We start from the raw sequence: 16,090 nt of genomic DNA on the forward strand, positions 1-16,090 counted from the left end.
TCCCCCACCTTCCCAAAACAACCCCAAGGATAATCTATCAAACTATCAGTTGTTTCTATTTTTAACTAGATACTTATTTTGAACATTATTACACTTTTTCAATCTTCATGAAATGATGGCACATCATTGGGAAAGACTATACTATATAAATACTGCAGAATGACCACCACTATAAACACCCAATTCTATATAAATACTGTATAATGACCACCACTATAAACAACCGATACTATACAAATACTGCAGAATGACCACCACTATAAACACCCAATTCTATATAAATACTGCAGAATGACCACCACTATAAACACCCAATTCTATATAAATACTGTATAATGACCACCACTATAAACACCCAATACTATACAAATACTGCAGAATGACCACCACTATAAACACCCAATTCTATATAAATACTGTATAATGACCACCACTATAAACACCCAATACTATACAAATACTGCAGAATGACCACCACTATAAACACCCAATACGAAATATAAATACAGGAGCAGTATAATCCATTGTCCAAAGGTCTAGAAGAAACTGAAACCTATATTGGACGAGTAAACTTTTCTCAAGATTTACAGGAAATAAAAATGGTGAAACCTGGCACAGTTCCATGATTCTGATTCCAGACAAGAATACCATTTTAGTACATTTTCCCGGCCACTGATTCCAGACAAGAATACCATTTTAGTACATTTTCCCGGCCACTGATTCCAGACAAGAATACCATTTTAGTACATTTTCCCAACCATGATATGTCCATTTTCCCAGCCATGATATGTACATTTCCCAGCCATGACATGTCCATTTTCCCCAGCCATGATATGTCCATTTTCCCAGCCATGATATGTATATTTCCCAGCCATGATATGTTTATCTTCCCCAGCCATGACATGTACATTTTCCCAGCCATGATATGTATTTTCCCAGCCTTTATATGTACATTTTCCCCAGCCATGACATGTACATTTTCCCAGCCATGATATGTGCATTTTCCCCAGCCATGACATGTACATTTTCCCAGCCATGACATGTACATTTTCCCAGCCACGATATGTATATTTTCCCAGCCATGTGTATTTTCCCCAGCCATATGTACATTTTCCCAGCCACGATATGTATTTTTCCCAGCCATGATATGTACATTTTCCCAATTTCCCAGCCATGATATGTACATTTTCCAAGCCAAGATATGTATATTTTCCCAGCCATGATATGTCCATTTTCCCAGCCATGATATGTACATTTTCCCAGCCATGATATGTCCATTTTCCCCAGCCATGATATATATATATTTCCCCAGCCATGATATGTGTATTTTCCCCAGCCATGACATGTACATTTTCCAAGCCATGATATGTACATTTTCCAGGCCATGATATGTACGTTTTCATCAGCTACTTATTACTAACATGCAATTGCCCTGCCAGCAAATTCCCATCCTGTAACTGCCTGTGTGACTACAACCTTTGACCTTCAGGCACTCGTATGCATGGAATCTTGTATAATACAACCTCTGATTAGGAATGAGTTAACTGCCTTCCCTACACAGCCACCACTCAGTTACTGGCGTTTTCCAACAGCATTTGTTCATATACAATTAAACCTCGCTTAAGCAATCACCTCCCATAAGAGCCAACATTTTTCCAACATACAGGTGTGGATTAACTGAGGTACATATTCCTTCCTTTAGGACACTGTTCAAATTCTAAATGTTAACTCAAGTGTAAACATATCCTAATTGTAGACAAGGTGCATGTATTATGTCAGATACTGCTCCAGTGAACAATGCTTGCATAAATGCAAATTTTGCCAGGTAAAATCGTCAACAATTTATCTTGAAGTGTGATGAATACATGTATTGACTACCTAGTCATATACAGTCTATTAAAGAAAACACTTACGAATTTCCAGTGTTAAGCCCATGTGCTTCAAATTGACCAATCCTCCATCTTTTGAAAAAAGAAAGAAAATTTCAAGACAGTTGATAGATTGTGTAAGTTTCTGAAATTAATGCTGCTTAACTTTTTCCCCAACCCAAAAGCCAATTAAACTGAAATCATCTCTCACGCTGGAGATATGGAGATCTCTCACACAGGAGTTACGGAGATTGGCAGCCACGGCTGTAAATATAACTGCACACAACTGTGAACGCTTCAGACACAGATCTGCTGGCGTATCATAAGTTGGAGATTCATCGATGCTGTTCATTCTACAAGGGTAGCTAATGATTTGAAGCAAAGAGCTTAGATCCCACCTGCTGGAGTATTGTATGCTAGAAGATTAGGAGACAATGTTCAATTTATTTACCAAGATTTCAAGCAAACAGCTTAGTTTATCCTATCTTTTGGTACTTTATACACAAAAATTAGCTAATGCTGTTCATTTTATTAATTAGCGATTTCATGCAGGCAGCTTAGATCATATCGACTAGTACAGGAACCACATTATCTTAGTTGGTTGAGCATCAAGATGTCGTAATCCACAGGTCATGTGTCCAATACCCAACTGACCATTCTGGACTAGTTGCCTAGGTCTGCTCAAGGTAAAGGCACTTGACTTCCATTTCCTCACAACGTATGCAAGGAGATTATTCAGTGTTCAATCTACACACCGATTTCAAGCAAACAGTTTTGATCCTATCAGCTAGTACACTGTACACTAGGAGATTAGTCGACAGTGTTCATTCTATAAATTTACAATTAGTCAACAATCTTCGTGACACTAACTTAGGATTTCAAGCAAACAGCTTAGATCCTATTTCCTGAAATACTGTCATGATGAGGGGTTTAGAACAATTGGATTTTTCCTGAATGAACAACACAGAGTATAATCTCAGAACAATTTTATTTCCAGGAGGATGAGTAGCAATTATAAAATATCCTGTTGACAGTAGCAGATCTGGGTCTACTTTGTTATCAGCTGCGAGCATTTTGTACATAAAGATATAGGTATGTAGGCCAGCTGCGAGCATTTTGTACATAAAGATTTAGGTATGTAGGCCAGCTGCAAGCATGATGTAGGTCAAAAATGCAGAAGGAATGGCACATTTTCATATCTGATAAAAGGAAATAGGGCAGGAAAAATCTATAAAAATGGAATACTTGTCCAGAGTATAAATTTTGTAAAATCCAAATAAATCTGGATTTCCTCTTCTACTCTATGTAAAATTACTGCCATGGCAAAATGTACACTTTGTCCCAGGTTATGGAATATAGAATTTTGCAAAACTTGCATTTTGTCCCAGGCTACTTGACAACAGATTTTTCCATCCCTGTGTATGGTAACAAAACGATGGACTAAAATATGGTTGCTATGTCTTGCTTTATGGAATCATTTTTGTAAAGTGCCACAAATATATGCACATGTTTTTATTAATGTTCATTTCTGAGCCCATCTACTGAAACTCATTCTTAGATTTTCATCCATATTCCAAAATCTTCACTGACATCTACTCACATAATGAAACTGCGTATCAAATTACTGAACCCTAAAAATGTTTCTAAAAACACATGCTGAGTTAGGATGGCTTTGAAAGATCACTTGCTCAATGAACAAAAAAACAAAAAACATTACTGGTAACACATTTCTGTGAGCAAGACATTGCAAGGTTGGAATTGTAATATACCCCTTATTCTCTTTGTAATATGCTTCAATGTTACCAAGCCTGCAATGTTGACAGCTTTGTGTATTAAACGACTTTGTTTATTTCACTGCTCATAACTGTGTCTACCAAATCAGTAACAATGTAAAGAATGATGTGCATGGTCCAGGCAGTACATCTGGTTGCATTATCATTTTTTTTTTTACAAATGTACAAATGTAGCAGCATGAGAAAAATACATGTAACATGTTCTACCTAAATTATCTGATATGTACAGCCAAGATATGTCTTGCAAACCTAATCAAGTCCTAAAAGGAATATAGCAAAATGAAACAATCACAAACTGTACAAAGTATGGAACAGACAATGCTAAATGGCTTACATACAAATAGTTGTCGGTTGTAAGCCTAGATCAGGATAAAGGTTGAGTTTCAAATTGTTTGAATTAAATGTCATTTTTCAGTTACTATCTACACATTTACAAATTTTGGTATACACTGCCGCCCTGTATGTTACCTTAAAAACAAAAGCCGATACAAGTATGCATGCATCAACATTTTCAATATGATCAGCAAAACATCCTAGCTTGTTTTAATTTTTTTTGACAAAACAGATCAAGTTATACTGTGCACTGTAATGAAAGAAAATGGAAGTGGAACATTATATAGAACAATAAACATTTAAGATTAGTACTATACATTACCTATCCAAACGGATGAAAATTTGTCATCATCTAAACAAAAAAATTCATAACAATAACAGAGACATAGCAAAATAATTTATTTTATTTCATAACAAATGCAAAATAGCGCAAGCTTCAAGAAGACATGGAACACAAATACTGCATGTATTGTAAAACCTCCCAATAAACACAACTGGATTCAATTTCACTACATAAATCTTTAGCCTAGCCTGCTGACATTTGAATTCAACCAATCAGATTGGTCAACTGCATCTCATACTTGAATTCAGCTGTCAGATTTGAATTCAGCCATTCAAATTGGTCAACTGCATGTCATACTTGAATTCAACCAATCAGATTCCTCAAGTTTTGTAGATGAAATTCAGAACTTATGAGACTAATGTAGAGTTGTCTGTTTCCTCGATTAGTCTGATTTCAGTATGTAAAATAAGTATGTAATAGTATTTTGTGGCATGTAAGCACAATATTGGCTATATGGTGTCAACTAAAGTTAAATTTTTGACACATCTAAAAGCGAATTGCATAAAAAGTTTACGATTTTATATATACATATATATATATATATATATATATATATATATATATATATATATATATATATATATATATATATATATATATATATATATATATATAAAAATTAAAAGGTTACACATGTAAAATCCTTAACATATAGCTATTTTTCAGGTGTATGCATGTACAGAGATGTCAACCAATATGCATGCTTACCAGGAATCCTAACAAACTTTTTCAAATCTAGGCAGCACATTCAGAATTGATAACAATTTTGCCAAACATGACAAACTTCTATAAAATCACAATGCATCTCTTATGCCTATATCTACCTACCTGCACTTGGTCAGTAACAGTTAAGAATAGCTCTGAGAATTTCTCTGGTTCTAAAATTGGTTCAACATATATGGCCAAAAACAACAGTAATCAATATTAGTTTTTGTTATAAATCATCTGCATCGTTCTCTACTCTTTATCTATGCCTAGGGCACGCATATGCAGGACTCTTGCTAACTTCTAGACAAGAGTCCCTTGAAGGGACTGATGCTCTAGTGGGTGAAAAGAATGTCCTGGAGTTATTACAAACATTAACTAGAAGTGTTCTGGTGAAAACCGCTATGTCAATATGGCCATCAATTCTGGGGCGGAGACACAGTAAAATTTTATTGACAGCCATTGTGGCAGCCATTCTGGCTGTATGACTGACACTATTTTCATTAAAGACCAACTATGTGTCAAAAGACAGTGCTCAAAAAAACTAAAAGCCTTGGGACCCCTACTGTATTCCAAGTGAGGTGCTAATCAGGCTTGTATTTGTCTGAGAAAGCTTTGACCAAACTGACCAAACTGATGAAATGCATGAATTTATTTTCATGATGTATATTTATCTCCATGTATTACGCTTAAAAAGATCAACCACTTATCATACTTAGAAAGCTGTAAACTTTGTGTACAAAGCAAAGCATGTGACTTATGGATGTGGAAAAGATTGCCTGGGTCAATCTAACTGGTATTCACACGGCTATAACATACACATGATTGTATAATACTCTTTTAGATATTCATGTGCAGTACAGAAAGCAACCGTAACCAGTGGGTATCGGAACTGTTTCAGTAATCCATGTTTTCCCGGGTTCTTCCTCCACCAATAATACTGGCAGCCTTGCATTGCCTATCGTGTGCTGAAAAATGGCATTAAACCCACAACAACAAGTTGTTGATAACTGTATTGCTGTAATCTGGAGAGTTTAGGCCAAACGCAGAATGTTTTTGGGGGTATTACAAGCTAACAATGGGATCAAATGAGGTCATGGTGGCTTTTGAGTCTGAGTAAAAACTGACCATCCTCTGGGAGAGTTGAAATAAAAAGGAATATGATTTCAGGCAAGAACACTTAAGCAGTTTGATTTTTTTAATGGTCTAGTTGCTCATGATGTTTCAAGTCAATGTTTAATAATAATTCACTTACACTAGTGTAATGCGCATGTGTGATTTGGATTTTTAAAGTAGCTTTAACAATTTTTCAGTCATATTGCTACAATGTCTGCAGTGTGGCAGTTTATAGTGGTGTCTAGCACTGGGGCATCATGCCACAGATGGGTAGCATTATGTTCCACCCCAGTCACATTATCCTGATACCAGGTCGACCAGTCATAACACTAACTTCTTAATACTAAATGCCAAGCAACGCAGATGTTAGTACCATTTTTGTAAGTCATTGGTATGACTTAAACAGGGATCAAACCCACGACCTCCCGCTTCTGAGGCAGATGCTCTAAACACTAGGACACTAGAGTGGTCTGATACACTGGTTAAACATTAAGTGGTACCAATGAAAATCAAAAATGCAAACAGCAACTGTATAAATCAAGGCATGCTTCAGATGCTAAACAACATAAACACTTTTGATACACTTAGCAAAAAGATTGTTGTTAGAGCAATTAGTCAACAGCTAATTGCAGGACCTGGAGGGAAACGTAGCTTTATGTGAAATTCTTGAAGCTCCAAATAAATATACAAGACAATTTAATATGATTTTGTTTTTATCTTGTCACATTTGGGGTGCAGCAACTGCAATACTGTGTAACAAATAATATTAAAAATGGGTCAATTTTAGCCATATGGAAATTGGAGCCATGGATTGTGGAATTTGAGTCCGAGCTTCTTGACATTATTTTCTTCATGTCAACAGCCAAGGCACTGTAAGAAGTCTTATTATGGGCTGATCAAATCCCATAGTCCAACATCGAAGACAATAGATTTTCAAAGTTGGAGAAATAAAATTTTCCAAGGCACTAGTCCAGGACAAATGTTTTCTTCCTATTATATAAAACAAGTCGGGGAAAGCACATCTTTTAATACTTTAATCACTTTATCTACCTTTACCTGGCCATTCATCCCCTCTGGACATGCTGAATGCTTGAATCTACCTCAATTCATCCTGTGATACTACAGAAGTGGTCACTGATAACTGTCCCATGTGTGTGAGTTCTATTACCTCTGGACTGCATATTGGGCTAAGTGACAAAATTATCAGCCAATAAAACACTTAAAAATATCAGCAGTGCTTTAACACATTAACCCTGCTGCCTCGATAACTCGTCATACTTTCTCCCTCATCTCACGAGTGCCTCGATAACGTGGCTGAGTTTACCTAGCATGTATCCCAGGCGCCGAGTTTGAGTGGCAGTATTTATCTAGGCAGGTATCCTGCACAAGTTAAATTGGCGCAAACCATTGGTTGATTTGAAGCCATTTCCTAATTATACAGGCAGTTTAACCAATAAAAACAATCTTGTTTTCTTGACACAGATACTCACGTGCAGATCACCCTTTGAATTTGATCCATGGAGTAAATGCAATGAAATTTATGAAAGGCACTTTATCAATGTGTCAGTTTCCATTATGAACTAATTAAATGACAGCAATAAGTATTTATTTTTTTAAAAAGGTTATACCATGGACTATACAAATTTTACAAACATCAACCTACACAGGGCAAGCTGACTGGAAAATTGAACTTGCACTTGGAAAATCTGAGTTTGCCCCAGACACAATATCGCAACATATGTAGAATAATAGGACAAAGTATGGTATATTTTAACAAAATCACACTTATGTTTCCATTTTATCTATGTTGGCTCTTTGCTATTATATGCAGATAGTTAATGATATAAAATGTAAATCATACATATAGAAAGGTATTAGGTTACAAAGTGTTCAAAAGGTATTTAGGTTACAAAGTGTTCAAAAGGTATTTAGGTTACAAAGAGTTCAAAAGGTATTAGGTTACAAAGTGTTCAAAAGGTATTTAGGTTACAAAGTGTTCAAAAGGTATTTAGGTTACAAGGAGTTCAAAAGCTGGAAGAGCAAAAGCAGACATCCATGCAGATACACAGATAAGGGATAGGTAGAAACGATTTTGGAAATAGCTACATATTTTAAAAAAGAGAGAGAATTAAAGCAGGGCAACTTGTAAGTATTTACTTACATTCATAATCAAGGATTTGTTATTTTATCCATTTATTTAACAATTATCATGTAGACACCTTTAAATCAAGAGAAATGCATGAAAATAGGTGAGAATGACTTCAAAATTCTTATTTTTGTCTATTTAGTTGTTTGCCAAGCAGCATGGATCAAGTCCCCCATAATTATTATGTAAAAACATCATAAACACTGCCTGTGGATGCTAAATAATCACGCTTTGAACAAAATCCTCATGGTAGTTAATCATTCAAGATGACTGCATTTTACTTCCAAACACAAATCTGTCAACAAAATCTCACAAGTTGTACCTTTAGCAAATACCATCTAGGAAAAGTAGCAATAAGATTTTTTTTTTAATGGCCATTGTGGCAGCCATATTGGAGATCAGATTGGCACCAGTTTCATTTACAACCAACTAGGCATCTTAAGAAATCATTCAGTGATACCCCATGTTCATTATATAATCATTCATTCTCAAGAAGTAGCGACAATTTTTTTTAGACCATCACTGTCCATGTCCGAATGCCACCATTTTCATTTATTAAAAATAAGAGATCATAAAAAGTAAAGCAGATAGAAGTCTTTTAGTAAAATCCTATGCTGTTACAACCATCCATACGTAGCATATTGGATGTCCAAGTGGCACAAATTTAATTTATCAATAACTAAACCATGGGATGAATGTAGTTTCCTCCAAGCAGTTTAGGTACAATAGCTATAACAAGGGATTAAAAAAAAAAAACATCCAGTAAGCTATTCTGGTCCACGTCCTGTAGAGATAAAAATTATACAGAAAGTTTAAAGGTCACAAGGCCATACTCTAACATTTTTCTTTTTACATCACTCATCAGATTTGCATTACATGACTAGAAGTAGTTATACTCGCACAAAAAGAATAAAAACATTATCTCTTTGGCATTTAACAGGATGGAGGATTTTCAGTTAAGCCTTTCAGATCTAGAATAGACCCAACTCTGCTACCATGCTTATCGCTGCCGGAAAAAGATAGCTGATGCAGCAATGTGCTGCACCTGGTTTTTAATGCAGAAAAGTTTCTGGCTGTGTCGATCATCAGGTTGTTATGAATATACTACAAAATCACACTTAAATGCCACATATAAAGTATCAAAATGTGAAAATAATATTTAAAAACAAACTGAGAGTGCATAGGGAGGGAGGACCAGTTGTCAATGTACATTAATAATAAACCATGTCTGAATGTTGCTACATTACATGCATTGTGGTTGTGCCAATGCCCACATTATACTGTGGAAATGGATGCATAGAGGACAGAACTAGTGAGATGGTGACCAGTACATCCAGTGGATATCCATACGATGTTGTAGTCAGCATCACTGACTGTATGGCCCAATCTAGTTTCCCTGCACCTGCTTTCAAGTGAGGCACTTCAGTAAACAGGCAGACAGGAAGCACATGTACAGTTTCTGGTCAACACCTTTGATGACTATTTTCAGCACATATATTTAAATATAAACATTAACTGAAGAATCAGTTTGTACACTAAGCGTGGGCTTGTATATTCCACAAATCTTGACCCTATGTGCCCCCAAAATTGTGCTTTTTCATCCAAAAAAATAAAACATTATGCCACCCACTTGTCATTAGAGGATGTCCATCATGTCTCTGTTGGTACTAGCAAATGCAATAAGATTAAATACTGATAATTTCACATAGAAACCATTTACTAGTGTATAAAATGCAAGCCATAAAATATCTTTTACACGAATCTGAGTGAAAAATTCATCTATATTACACTGACAGTATTCCTGAAAATAAAATTTAATGGGGTCATGTTTTGAAAAGCAGTTTTCTTTATAAACACAGGTAGGAAGAAAAGTACTCCAAAGTCATTAAACAAGATTTATTGAAAACTGCATCACAGTACCAACCAAACTGATGTTGCAAAGAAAGAGTAATCTGAGAAGAAAAAGAGTAATCCACATATAATAAAATTCAATACTCATATGTACAATATGATTTATTTACCCCTTCTGGACGTTTAAGATCAATTAATGCTTCAAATTTTCATATATAGCACTTTGAGCTTTAAAAAAAGCAAGTCTCTCATATTGCATTTCAAAACACTTTGCACCAGCTGAGACTATGAATGTTTTGCACACCAGTCTACTAGAGCCAAGAGCTGGGTTACAAAGCCTGGATCTGACTTCAGTTTTATTTTTGTTAACAATACTTTACAATCTCTCACAGTCAGCATTAAAATGGTAAAGAACAAATATTCCTTTCATAACCTGACAAAGAAGAGGAAATATATATCTTCCAGTTACTGGATCTTTTAGCTGGGAAATAAGATGCCACTGCACATCAACTCTGTCCGCATGAAGTGCATTGTCAGGCTGAATGCCAACTTTGACTCTTCAGGAGTTCTCCTTCTATCAGCAGCCTTTCCTGCAGCAAGGTGCATCATATGACAGGGACAGCCTGATATGTACACTGATGAAAACATTTTTCAAAATATAGAATGCAACTCCTTTATGATGCATTATAAGCTGAAAACCCCTTACAGTTCTGCCAACTAATGTGTATATGGAACGAATACATTACAAGGGTCGTTGCGGAATGGGACCGAACAGACCATTTTTTTAAAACCGGATTGGAGATGATAACAAAATAAACACGGACTATATCAAGAAAAATCGGATTCAATCAGGAGAAAAGAGGAATTCTGCTTTAAAATGGAGAAATATCATGTCTGATGTTTGTTAGAGGCTGGCAGGACATCATGTCACGCAATTTGGTAGGCGGAGCAATCTATCATCTCGCATATGGTCAATATTTACAGTTCTAGAAATTAAACTTAAATGACAATAAATGTATTACTGACATCAATGGGAAAACAACTGAACCCAAAACCCTAAGTTTCTGAAGGTACTTATCACAATCCACATTGTGAGAGATATTCAATAACAATAAATCACAATGAAAAAAATGTGATTGAAAAGATGGGTTGGATCAGACACAATGACAATAAAAATAAGTCAACATTTTGTCCATGAAGGTGGTCACAAATGATGGCAAAATCTTTTCTGGCAGTGTGGGGCAAGTATATAGATATGTTGGAAAGCTAATTTGTCACAAACTCAAAATTACAAATACCCTATAAATGTTAAATTCAGGTTTGTATGAAAATTAACATATTTTCAATTACAGACAAGTGACCCACTTACACATTTTCCAGCTCTGCCACAATAAAGATGACAATACTAAAACAACAAATGACAGAAACAGAAAACCTTATGACTGGCTGCTTTTTATGAAGGTAAAAACATGGTAATGACATGAACAGATTTAACTCATTTGGCCCCCAAGGTTTTTGTCATTTTCGTCTGAAATATGCGTAGGAAAGACGGGGGGGGGGGGGGGGGGGGGGGGGCTATTTCTGAATACATTGTAATACATCGGCTTTCAACAGATTTTCCATGAGACTAATGCCTAGTTGTATTAGAAACATCATCTTCCATTGGTTATTTTGCTTGCGCATGAGCAGAAGGGTACAAGTTGGACCCATCATTTTCATATGGAGACCGCTCTTTATTTCAAATACCTTATCCTAGTTTTTGCAAAGAATCACCTGTCTGTGTGCAGTTCAGACCGATCTGCCTTAGATCCGAGGCCAAAAGGTCTCAAATCCGTACACAAAATCACATTCCGACCATGAGTGAATTTTGGGTGAGAAAAAAAAGGGTCCAAAAAATGAAGTTTTACCCTCTGTATTTTGTAGTACAACTAGAACTTACAGATTATTTGGTATCATTTTAGAGCTATATCTGTCTGCTTTTTTGTAATACCACCCAAGTTGGGGTATCTTAAATGACCTTGATTCTGCAGAGCTCAGAAATAGGGTACAGCCTCATCACGCCTACAGACGGGATTTGGGCCGAATCGGTTAAAGATCTGGCATTCTGTGAAAATATTCAAATGTAGAACGATTCAATATTTCTTTTTTTTTAATTAAAAAGAAACAAATTAAAGGAGAAGTCATCACAAATATCCACACTTTCTGTTTTGTTTTCTTGCGTGTCCACCCACAATACTTACCCCCACTCAACAGGGCTGCGTGTGAAGGGGTCAATCTAAGATTTACAAATATGGTGCCAAAGACCAAATGATAATTGTTAAAGATACTGATCAGATTTGGGTCGTCCAATATTTTATGTAACTGTTATTTTATCTAAACAGAAAAACATCCTCTTCACTACTCAGAAATTTCCCCATGATGAACATTAAAACATGCTTTCATGTGAATCAAGTCCTAGCATGATACCATCTAGTATTTAATTGTGTGATCTTATATGCTCTCTACCTGTTTGATGTTATCTGCTCTCTTTTCACATTAAAGGAAATGTGCATCATTCTATTTACTGCAGAATTATATATTTATGATGGATTAACTATATGTGTATAGGTGTGCTGATTTAAAATTATGGTGTACAGATTTTAAGATTATCACAACTTCATTTGTATCTCACTATGGTGTACCTATTTTAAAATTACCACTACTTTAACTATGCGCTGATTTTAAAACAACCGCTACTTCATGTGTATCTCACTATGAGGTACAGTTTATAAAATTAATACTACTTCAAGTGTATCTTATAGCTGCCAACCCTCCAGGCTCGCAATTAGTGAAAATAGGGAAAACAATTAGTGAATTTTGACATGAATTTGTGAAGCGATCTTTGAGTCTGGGAATATTTGTAATAACAAATGTCTAGCATGGTCTTAAGCTGATAAAGGTAGATTGTACAATGCTTCAGCGTTGGTAGCTTGCAGGTCTTCCATTGATGGCTTAAAATATTCCAGAGCTGAAATCTGAGTTTTTCCAACCTCCATGTGCTTTTTGCTACCAATGTGCTTCCTGTGTGCAAAAAGCATGATGTATATCGGTGTTTGATGGCTGAATGCACTGCCAATTTTTGGTATATTCCCAACTAAACTTCGCTTTCTGCACATTTCTTTTTCCTTGGAGGTGAAGACATTTTCAAGACACGATGCTGAATGGTAATTCAAATCAGTGTTGGCGGCACATGTGGAGCAAAATTTCGGTTAGGCCCCAATTTCTCTCAAAATCATTTGTAAAATTACTCTTATACATATAGAATAAAATGCGCTAAAATGCTTGCTACCAGGCCAGCTGTACCAATCAGCTATAGTCAGACAAGCAGTAATGGACCGTTTCAGCAACTACTGATATCACAACTAGCGTTTAACGGGAAATGTTATTTTATTAAAGATTTAAAATAATTGAGAATTGGGGAATTCGTGACTTTTTGCATGCAGCGTGAATCCATGTATCACTGAATATTTGTGAAATTCACTACAAAATCGTGAGGGTTGGCAGCTATGCTTAATATGGTGTACAGTTTTTAAAATTACCACTACTTCAAGTGTATCTCACTATGGTGTACGGTTTATAAAATTACCACTACTTCAAGTATCTGCCAATTCTAAACTTATCACTACTTCATGCGCATATCTCGGGGGGGGGGGGGGGGGGGATTTAATGTGTATATCTACAGTGTACCGATTTTGCAATGACCAGTAAGTTATGTGTATTGCTCTATGGTCTCTATGGTGTGCTGATGTTAAAATTACCACTTTGCACCATTTTTATCCGATGATCTGAGTGACGGTGTAAACGGTAACCCTACCATGGTTGTTCCAATCCAAGATACTTGCCATGCCGATTTTACCACTCCATGTTTTACTCAGTGTCTAAGGATGACCAGATGCTGAGGGAAACCAGTTTAAACAATATCAGATGGATATAATTCAATTAGTTTGACTATTTTTCCACACAAACCATCAACATTTCTAATAAAAACCAGTCAAAGTCTTTGCCTGAATTAGGAATCATGTAACACTGAGTTAAAATGCAGTACCTGACAAAACAAACAACCATATGTATGTCACACAGTTGGCTGTATATTACACATCACATCACAAAAAATAACACGATGGAAACGAAGACACCCAACCATGTGGAGGTATGTATAATATCCGAGCATGCCATCAATAATTGCAACCTTTGACCCCAATACTCCTCTCCATGAAATAACATACCCATATCGTCACATTCACACAGTGTATATGGAATTCAGGTCACAAGGAAAACTGAATAGCAAATGGACAGACAAAAAAAGCAGTAGCATGAACATCCATAAAAAGTGGGTATAAATATCGACTTGCAAGATTACATGCACAATTAGTCGTTGGTATGACGTTGTACTCATGTACTGAAGCAAATGCAAGCAACATACGACTAATATATATGCATATATATCTACATCAGGGTTGAACAAATCCCATAGCCAATCATCCAGAAAAAAAAATACTGTATTCTCAATCAGGCGGGTGAAAATTTCCAAGTCACTTATCTAGGACAATTGCTAATTTCTTACTTGGATTAATGACCAGTATATTAAATAATCTGTCAAAAATATCAGCTTTCACAGCTACCAAATATACTTACATATAGGCCGAATAATTTAGGAAAAAATAAAAGCCTGGAAGAAGGGAGGTCAACTATCAACTGAACAAGGTTTAAACTTTACTTGTTGACTACCAGTATATATATATTGTTAGTACATATTGTTATTTTAGCTTGCCAAATACGAGATCACATACCTAACCTGAACCCCCGGGACCTCCTGTACTGAAATCCCTTGTGAATATGACAATACTTTCACAGAGTAGCAATAGCAAGATTTTCAATATGGCCAGACCTATGGGTCAGCTTTTTAATGTTTTACCAGTTCAGTGGCCGGGGGGGGGGGGGGGGGGGGGGGGGTGAGGGGTGGGCATATATCCCAATGGGCTTATATGCAAGCATATACTGTAAATTAAATTAATACATGTGAGCACTTTCAATAAATCTTATCATGAAATTTATCGAATGTTAAGCAGGATGTGTTTTGGTAATTTGTTATTGTGAAGTGGACTATGTTGACAATGTTCTGGCCAGAAACATGTCTATTTTACCCTGGACTGTGAACAGAAAGCTGCCATCTTGGTTTGTGGATTTATACATTTTCAAACAAACAGTAGAGCATTGGCTCACTACTCCTCTGTCAGAATATAAACACCTTTGTCTGGATTGCTAAAATATAACCTGGCATTAAAAATTAAAAAAAAACATCTGTCAGTATCTACAGAAAGCTACCCACGATTGTACACAATCTACTCTCATAAAAAAAAACTGTCAAAATGTGTGCAGATCAGACTCTGCTGTGTGGGATTGCTAAAAACACAAGTCAACATGCATACAGAACAAACACCTTCAGTTACATTGTCAAAACGCAAGCCAGGACTGTATTAAACCCATGTCAACATGTGTTCAGAATTGATACTTTTATATGGATTGCCTCAACACAGCCTGGCACTCATAAGAACACCTGTTAAAATGTGTAGAGGCCAATTGGTGGTCAAGCTAGTGACACTATGTACTGACTTTAATGAGTTTACACTTTCCATTCATTTCAGGCCAATATCAATTAAATCCATGGATATGAGGCTAGCAGCCTAGCAACTCTTCCATTTTGAGTTTCATACCTTATTTAACATAGTACAGCACAAATTCTGATACAATGTTGTGGTGCTGGGTTTAATGCTGTGGTGCTGGGTTTAATGCCATTTTTAATACAATGTTGTGGTGCTGGGTTTAATGCCATTTTTAATACAATGTTGTGGTGCTGGGTTTAATGTCATTTTTCAGCAACTGATAGGCTGGCTAT

At 36.0% G+C, this 16,090-nt stretch overlaps 1 protein-coding gene across 14 annotated transcripts in view; it reads right to left on the reverse strand.

The window, feature by feature from the left end:
• LOC149774690 (protein argonaute-2-like) overlaps nt 1–16,090 on the reverse strand; it is a 129,764-nt gene that overhangs the window by 103,218 nt on the left and 10,456 nt on the right. For 11 of the 14 annotated variants that reach the window (XM_089944785.1, XM_089944786.1, XM_089944779.1 and 8 more), the window contains one exon: nt 1,914–1,961. The exons of 2 other annotated variants lie outside the window; for them this stretch is intronic. In XM_089944785.1, the coding sequence (XP_089800911.1) occupies nt 1,914–1,961 (48 nt within the window). Of the gene's footprint in view, nt 1–1,913; nt 1,962–4,316; nt 4,347–16,090 lie in introns of all 14 variants that reach the window. One more of the 14 variants, XM_089944781.1, reaches the window with a different exon arrangement.

This window comes from Sinohyriopsis cumingii, unplaced genomic scaffold, assembly GCF_028554795.1.
Source record: "Sinohyriopsis cumingii isolate HCF-2022 unplaced genomic scaffold, ASM2855479v2 utg000160l, whole genome shotgun sequence".
Classification (NCBI taxonomy): domain Eukaryota; kingdom Metazoa; phylum Mollusca; class Bivalvia; order Unionida; family Unionidae; genus Sinohyriopsis; species Sinohyriopsis cumingii.